General features: G+C 43.8%; 3 protein-coding genes across 3 annotated transcripts; 2 read left to right on the top strand and 1 right to left on the bottom strand.

Annotated features, from left to right (window-relative positions):
* Window positions 1-1,525: 1,525 nt before the first annotated feature.
* On the bottom strand, window positions 1,526-2,811 carry LOC122031977 (zinc finger CCCH domain-containing protein 10-like). The gene has a single exon (XM_042591211.1). It carries the CDS (start codon window positions 2,702-2,704, stop codon window positions 1,736-1,738), a length of 969 nt encoding a protein of 322 aa, XP_042447145.1. The 5' UTR covers window positions 2,705-2,811; the 3' UTR covers window positions 1,526-1,735.
* Window positions 2,812-3,982: 1,171 nt separating this feature from the next.
* LOC122031648 (RGG repeats nuclear RNA binding protein A-like) lies at window positions 3,983-4,715 on the top strand. Its single transcript, XM_042590738.1, has 3 exons — window positions 3,983-4,132; window positions 4,223-4,312; window positions 4,373-4,715. The coding sequence occupies exons 1-3, from the start codon at window positions 3,983-3,985 to the stop codon at window positions 4,568-4,570; spliced, it is 438 nt and encodes a 145-aa protein (XP_042446672.1). The 3' UTR covers window positions 4,571-4,715.
* A 1,671-nt stretch (window positions 4,716-6,386) lies between these two features.
* On the top strand, window positions 6,387-8,319 carry LOC122032913 (aspartyl protease family protein 2-like). The gene has a single exon (XM_042592227.1). The coding sequence runs from the start codon at window positions 6,528-6,530 to the stop codon at window positions 8,049-8,051; it is 1,524 nt and encodes a 507-aa protein (XP_042448161.1). The 5' UTR covers window positions 6,387-6,527; the 3' UTR covers window positions 8,052-8,319.
* Window positions 8,320-8,669: the final 350 nt, after the last annotated feature.

The following is an 8,669-nucleotide window of genomic DNA, read 5'->3' as shown; positions in this document are numbered from 1 at the left end:
GATAACCTAATTAAATACATCCTAAACATAACTTCCATGAATATACGTGCATATAATTCTGATCTCTACTTTACTACTACTCTACGACATTTCTTTTCGGATATTTCGATCATCGGATTCTCGATTCTGATTTGAACGTTAGGGATTTGACCTCCCTTCTAAATTCTAATTTTGACAAGAGTTTTGCCTCTGAAATCTCCGACCCATCGCCAACCTCCACATTTATGGTTCCCTCATCCTTATCTCGGACCGCTCAATTGCACCTGATGCAGATTTGGATTAATATTTTAAGCACTAATTGTCATTATGTTTCGCCCATGGTTAGCGTTACCTGATTCAGACTTTCCGGTGGTATCATCAAAATTAACCAGAGAAAATGAATTCTGGAATGTTTATCTTTTGGCCGGACATGTTCATATTCTTCTACGTTCATCTGCAAAAAGTGAAAGAGGAAAGCGATATTTAATTATTAAATACCAAATGTCACCGTCTGAAGTAGATTAATGTTCCTACTCCTAGAGAAGCTCAAAAGCAAAGGCCGTCTCGCCATAGCTAAGCAACCTACGATTCCTGGTATTTTATTACCAGCACACTTGTTTTTTTTTTTAATTATTGTGTAATAGATTATTTATATTACATATTATACGATCGATAAATTAGAAAAAAATTCTCAATCATAATGTTAACTTTACATACAATTCTCATGTTCAAAAAAATTTTATTTCCACTCCCTGCATGTAAAATATTACTTATTTCAACTCCCTCATGCAAATATTGATATCTAAATTGTCCTAAAATTTTTTAGATACCAAAATTTCAAAATTGAGTATAATTCTTCTTAAAGTAAGTACTTTATATTAAAAATCGAGTATATTTTTTATCAAAATTGTCCCTCTTATTTTTTAAGTATAAAAAGTCTAAAAATAAATATAATTCATGTTAAATTCAGTACTTTACACTATAATCTAGTACTCTATATTAGGATCGAGTATATTTTCTATCGAAATTAATCCTCATATTTTTCGGTATAAATAGTCTACAAATGAGTATAATTCCTATTAAATTCAGTACATTAAATTAAAATCGAGTATATTTTGAGATAAAAAAAGAATCGTACTCAATTTGATAGAAAATATATTAGATTCTAAGTTAATATACTCAATTTAAGAGAATTTATATTGATTTTTAGATTTTTTATACCGATAATTAGGTAAAGATATTTAATTAAGGAGTGAAAATAAAAATTTTCATGAATAAAAATTATATGCAAAAATTTATTTATCAGACCGCATATAAAATTATCCCTATACGATATTGTATAATAGATTGATTACTACTTTTTGTGACAGAACACTTGTTTACAGCAACGAGTTGCTTCGAAAGTTGAAGATACACAGCAAGGTCTGCACGAAAGGGATGAATTGATGTGACAACAGTTCTTCACGGAAGGCTGTTTTCTGATTCAACATTCGACACAAAATTCCATATGCAGAAACTCCATACATGAAATAAGATGCAACAATTCTGATCGAAGAACTCTTTACAGCAAAGAGTTGATAGATACTTCAGGTTTAGAGAACTTGTTTACATGGAGTAACAGATCATTGTTGTTTCATAGTTCCTTAAAAAAAGGGTTTTTTTCAACCCCAAAAATGTCCAGATTCAAAATATTCACAATCTCCTCTGCTTTATTTATGAACCAATCGACGACGTCGTCAATGCAGAACTTGATTCTTCAATCCTTTACCAGTTCTGATACCCATCCCAAGTCCGGCACCGTCTCCGCTGCTTCCTCCTCCTCCTGCCTCCTCCGGCACTCAAGAAGCTTCTCCGTCAAACGCCAAGGAGCTCCTACTGCTTCCTCTGCTACGTCTCGGGTTTCTGCCGCGGGAAGAGTCCTCGCAGGGAATGCTGAGAACCTCGGCGCCCTTCTCCTCGTTCCAAACTGCGTCACAGATCTCAGATTGCTCAGCCTCAGCTTGGTCATCGCCCCCATCACCTCGTCCATCGCCATGGGCGACATGGGCGGCGAAGAGCCATCAGACCGTGGCGACATGGGGAGAGGCGCCAAAGTAGATTTCGGAGACGCAGACAGCAGAGTTACGGCGTCACCCTTGCCAGGCGATGTGGGACTCGTGGGCAGGACGATGCGAAGCTGCTCCTGGGAGTGTGCGAAGAAGCAAACGCGGCGGAGGCACGCGGCGCCGTCCTTGCAGGGTCGCGTCCGGTAACGCGACGGGTGGAGCCAGGTCTCGAACACGCCATGGGCGTACTCGCAGTCCTCGCCGCGGCGACAACCTCCGCCTCGGCGAAAGTCAGGGCAGGGGGTGCCGGTGTAATGGAACCTCCGCGGGTCGCGACGAAGGGCCTTCTCGCCCGAGTGAGCGTAGGGGCACTTGGTCCAGTCGTGCGACCGCCTGCTGGGGCACCGCCGGACCTTGAACTCGTACATATGGAAATCGTCGCAGCCGAACACGTCGGCCGCCGAGAAGTCAGGGGAGGAGTCTTCGTCGCAGGGGATGAAGAGCTGGAGTGCGAGTGCGACCTCGCCAAGGAGGTGAGGGGGCAGATCGCCGGAAAGGCCAGCGACGCCAGTGACAGGGAGCCCTATGTAGGGCTGCATCGCAGAGACATGGTGGTCGGAGAGGGACCAAGGAAGGACCTGAGCAGCCGGGGCGCGGCGGACTTGCTCGCAGGGCACCATTTATGGGACTAAGATTAGCGATTCGACGACGGCTGAAGGGAACAGGGAAAGAGCGCAGAGAAGGATACCTCGTTTTATAGTGACGCAGGAAACCGACGTCGATTAGCGGCGGGGGAGGGGGGCGCCACTTATATCACGAGTCTATCCGCGAAAAAGTAATGGAGCCCACAAGAAGGTTTAAGCACCCACAGGATTGTGCTCACTTTCTTCAGTCGCGCCTGAAGTCGTAGCTGGGCTTTGCAATTTCCGCCGATGCAGGCGTGGCAGTACGTTGCGAGGTGTGAGCGGCGGGGAGATCTCGTTATCTCGTGAGGCTGCAGGCTGAAGCGGAGGACACGTGGAGGCAAGTGAAGGGATGGGTGCAGGACGTGGATAGATGCGCCAGACGTAGACCGGGTACTTACTGTGGGCCCTTTTAAGGTGGCTCGATGTTTTGTCCATAGTTTCCGCCGAATAATAAGTAAAACTTCCGAATTATTCAAAATTTGTATTCTTCTAGAAATATATTTTTTTAAAAAAAAATCCAGAAAATTTTAAATTTGTTCTCAGCATTCAAATTCCATTTTATTAAGTCTCTCCTGATTTGATTGCTTCTGACAAAAGAGATTTCGATTGATCAACTAATTTTTGTTCTAGTCTTTCGTCGATCTTATTTGTAAAAGCATTATGCTAAAAGTATAATTTTCTATTATTAGTGGATGTAAATTTAATAATTTGGATTACATAGTGGCATTCTTATCTTGATTCCTGCATAGATTAGCATTGCACCAACGTTCGGTGGATTTTCTCGTCTTCCATTCGGGTTTTGGATGATGGAATGCAAACCCGTTTCAACTCGAATACGGAGTTTGTAGTCGGATCGGACCCTGCTACATTAACAGGTCTATCTGGGGTTTTTCATTGAGCCCAACGATGTAATGAAGTGAACACGGCTGATGATACGAATCTCAACCGCTAGATTTTAATCTAACAGCTAAGATTCTACGACTTGATCATGTGATTAGCCTAAACAGACTCTTCATGATTAATATACTTTAAATATTTACATTATATCATGATTAATGCTAAAGACAGTTCCTCGAATGTATTTAGTGACTAGTGCATGAGATAAAACGTAATGATTCTGGCCGTGGGAACTGGGGAACTACAACTGATGAGACATCTGCACAATTGTGAGTAAGCACATTGAAATTTAGGAAGCGCTACTGATGTAAGTGTATATATGCTTGCTTGTGTGATTATAATCATATTTTTTTTTCTGACATAATTGAATAGGAGATGACTTTGGAGGAGTATGAGAAATTAAAGGAGGAGAAAAGAGAAGCTTTACTTGCAATGCAGAGTGAAGAGAGAAAAGTTGAATTTGATGAGTTGCAGTCGATGAAGCAATTGTCGGTCAAGAAAGAAAATGGAGTTTCCATTAAATTGGTATGTGTCGTTTATTATTTATTTTTTAAAACAAATTTATGCCTATTTTATTACAAGCCTGATGCTAGTCGATGCAATGTCTACTTGCAGGGTACTGGTAAGGCCAGAGGAAAGAAGAAAGAAAACATTGATGGGGAAGAGAAGGGCAAAAAGGAAATACAGTGGCCACTTGCCGACTTGGTTTATCAGTACACAACATCTTCTCATGTTTTATGACGGACGAGAATCCTTTGTTTGTAGCCGATGAGCATCACTGAGTTCTTTAACCCGACTAATGGTGGTGGTAGATACAACACTCCGGGAGGCCGTGGGCGTGGACGACTGAGAGGTGGTAGAGGGCAACAATTTGGAGGTAATTTTGATGATGGATCTTCAAGCCCTACAGCTGCTCCCGCCATTGAGGATCCTGGAGAATTCCCCACCCTCAGTGGGAAGTGAGAGCAAAGTATATTTAGCTTGAAACCAAACAGAATCTCAACAAAGTATGATTGTCTGTTACACCTGATCAAAAGTGGAATCTTGTCGAAACATTTAGCTGGGATTCAACCCATGAACTCCCCATCAGGCTCATCACATGTCCGTTCAAATGAAACAAGTGAAGATACACCATACACTTCTATGCCCATCACTTAAAAGCATTTAATCTTCTTGCGTCAGTTGGACGCTTAGAGCATCTCCAACCGGTGCCCTTTTACACCATTTTGGTGTAAAAAGGGCACCATATCCTCTACAATGGTGACCCCAAAAATTACACCAAAATGGTGTAAGTAAACAGTGCAGCACCATCTTGGTGCCGCACTGTTCACTTGCACCATTTTGGTGCAAGTAGATATTTTTTTAATATAAAATATCATAATAGACAAATTATATTTAAAATATTTTTAAATATTATAAATTAATATGATTTAATTTAATTGAATTTATTATATAAATTTTATATATTATAAATTTCAATTAAATATATATTATAAATTTTAATATTGGTTATGTTGCTAAGATTATAAATATATTAAAATTTATAATATTGGTAATTTCATAACAAACACACAATTAAATATTTAAATTTCAAAATACATAACAATTAATTTTAATTTTCTTGTAACTAAAAACATAATGTCATAAAAATTAATAGTAATTATTATCGTAATAAAAATATTTAACAAATTAATATGTATGTTGAATAATAAATTATAAGATGAAAAAATAAAATATTCTAAAGAATATTCTTTTTAGTGTAGGAAATGGTGTCTCATGGTTGGAGTTGGAAAAAATTTTGGTGCTCAAATGACACCAAATTAGTGTTGAAAGTGCACCAAAATAGAGTTTGTGGTTGGAGATGGTCTTATCCTCGCTGCTTTCCAGCTAACATGCAGCAAAAAAAAAAAAAAAACAAAAAAAGAGCAATGTCTGTCTAAACAATCCAAGGAACTGAAAACTGATGACCACAACTGTACTCTCTGTGGGTGTTTGTCCTCTTTCTTTTAGGTCTTGGAAGAAGAATTGCAGTGCAAGCATATTAAGGACCTGTGGGGACATTGTTTTAGGGCAATCAAATTCGTACCACGCATCATAAATGCCAACAAAAATGGCATTTATTTGAGTGCGGGCTTCTTGATGGATGTATGCGTGTAGTAGTGCCGGTAACTTTACGCTGCTGTAATGCAAATTCTTCAAGCGTCTAATTTAGTGAGCTTCTGATCATTTATTAGCTCTATCGATGGGCCCATGGATGATTTTAATCCAAATATTAACTCCAACTGCTCTAAAAAAACATTTAAATAAGCAAATAAACCATTAAAAAGGAAAAAATAATCTTCACCACAAATTTAGTTATAAATTTTCTTTGATAATTTGAGCTATAGTAAATATGGAGGGGTTCACTACTTAAATCAGGACATTAACGTCTGATACGCTAATAAAGATAGTCAACTACCATTCAAATTCATGCAAAGTCATAAACAATTCACATTTTCAATACGAGTTTTAAATTTTAATTTTAAAACCGACAAGTAAGTTAACTAGTTTTGCTAGCGTGGAAGGGAAGTGACGTCCGCTGCCACACGACACGTGGTTTGTACTTACTCTGAGCTGCTCTTGGTGCCTCCTGCTAGAGACATGTCCTTGAGCTTACTTGCGCCGCATTATTTTATTGTTTTTAAAGATATAATTTGCCTAAATACATTTTAATTTAATAATAAATAGCGAAAATAGCTGATAAAAATTATACTAAATAAAATATGATCGAGGAGGAAATGGAAAAAGTTGGACCGGATTGATTCTAAAATGCTAATTCCGGCTCACCGCCACCCACAAACGAATCATCCTCCACGAATCCCGCACCGACCGGTTCGTCTTCCTCCTTTGTCCCCCCTTCCTTTTTTTATACGCCAGCAGCATGGAGCGAGCGAGCTCACTCACTCACTCATCCATGGCGTCCACCGCTCCTCCTCTTTCCCTCCTCTACTCTCTACTCCTCCTCCTCCTCGTAGTAGCAGGTAATGGAACTTCCAAGCCCCTGCAGCGTCAAACCCTCCTCGTTACTCCTCTTAGAAGCCCTGCAACCGTCGTTCCAGAGGAGGACGAGGCTCCAAGCATAGCAACGGGGGTGGACTCCGAGTCCGAGGCGACCCTTTCGCCCTCCTCCTTCCACTTCGAGCTCTCACACCGTGATTCCCTCCTTGCCGCGACGGCCTCTCCCGAGCAGATCTTCAGCCTCCGCCTCGACCGTGACGCTGAGCGGGTCGAATCCCTCCGGCAAATGCTCGCGGAGGTGGCTGCCCCGCTTCCTCGTAACGTCACTGGACGGCGGGGGTTCAGCAGTAAGGTGGTGTCCGGCCTCACGCAGGGCAGCGGCGAGTACTTCGCCAGGATCGGGATCGGCACGCCGCCGAGGTACGTCTACATGGTGCTCGATACCGGCAGCGACATCGTCTGGCTGCAGTGCGCCCCGTGCCGGCGCTGCTACTCCCAGTCCGACCCGATCTTCGACCCTCGAAGATCCCGCACTTACGCCGCCGTACCCTGCGGAACCCCGCTATGCCGCCGCCTGGACGTGGCCGGCTGCGACACGCGCCGCCGGAGCTGCCAGTATCAGGTCTCGTACGGTGACGGATCCATCACCATGGGTGAGTTCTCGACCGAGACACTCACTTTCCGGCGAAGTGTCCGTGTCCCGCGCGTCGCTCTTGGATGCGGCCATGACAACGAGGGCCTCTTCGTTGCCGCTGCGGGTCTCCTCGGCCTTGGTCGTGGAAGCCTCTCTTTTCCGTCCCAGGCTGGCCGACGGTTCGGCCGGATGTTTTCATACTGCCTGGTAGATCGCACCTCTGCCGGTGCTCCAAACCGGTCATCCACGGTGGTGTTCGGGAACTCCGCCGTGCCCAGGGCCTCTTCGCGAGTGGCCTACACTCCCATGCTGCGAAATCCCAAGGTGGATTCTTTCTACTACATCGAGCTCACAGGAGTGAGCGTCGGCGGCACGCGCGTGCCCGGCGTCCTGGCGTCCGACCTCCGCCTAGATCCCTCGACCGGAAGGGGAGGCGTGATCATCGACTCGGGAACGTCAGTGACGCGACTGGCGCGGTCGGCATACCAAGCGCTGCGCGATGCCTTCAGGGCCGGGACGACAGGCCTGAAGCTGGCGCCTGGCGGTTTCTCCCTCTTCGACACATGCTACGACCTCTCCGGGCGGACGGAGGTCAAGGTTCCCACGGTGTCGCTGCACCTCGCCGGCGATTCGGCTGTGTCGCTGCCGGCGGAGAACTACCTCATCCCGGTGGACACCAGGGGCACGTTCTGCTTCGCGTTCGCTGGGACTGACAGCGGCGTGTCCATCATCGGCAACATACAGCAGCAAGGGTACCGTGTGGTGTTCGACAGAGATAGGTCGAGGGTAGGGCTCATGCCGCGAGGATGTTGACGGCGGCTGCCGATATAGGCCACCGGCGCTTGAAGCAACTTTTTTTTCACCTAAATTTTTATCCAATTTACTTTTTCGAGTAGCTGCCCAACCTGCAGCAGAGTGCAGCGCGCACATGGGAGGTCGAATTAACTCTCCCCTACCCTCGCCCTTGCCCTTTTTAGTAGCCGTTGTATGCATCCACCACCCGTAAAGCATGCCTCTTCTTCCACGCACTTGTCTCTGCTGTTTCCCCTGTTAATGCAACTCTGCACTGGTTTCATCTTAATCTCTGCTTATTCGCAACAGCTGTTGCTCTATTAGATATTGTTTGATAAATAAACAAAGGCATCTGATCTCGACACCTCAAGGTGGTGGTGGTGACTGGTGACTAAAAGGCGAAATTCCCCCTCCAGGACAAGCTTCATGGGATTCTCCAAGGAACCTTTTGAGGTGTCTCGACCATATATACTCTCTTCTGTAACTCTTCCTCCCAGGAATACCATGATACAGAGTGTTGTTTAAGCAAAAATAAAGATACCTATTTATTATTATATAGGCTATTCCTTGTATATTATTAAGGTTTTCTCTTCAAGCCATTGGTCTTTCCATGCTTCATGTCATTAAGATTTTCTTACT

This window comes from Zingiber officinale, chromosome 11A (genome assembly GCF_018446385.1).
Source record: "Zingiber officinale cultivar Zhangliang chromosome 11A, Zo_v1.1, whole genome shotgun sequence".
NCBI lineage: Eukaryota > Viridiplantae > Streptophyta > Magnoliopsida > Zingiberales > Zingiberaceae > Zingiber > Zingiber officinale.
Note: the sequence above shows the minus strand (reverse complement) of the source record. Positions and strands in the feature narration are given on the sequence as shown.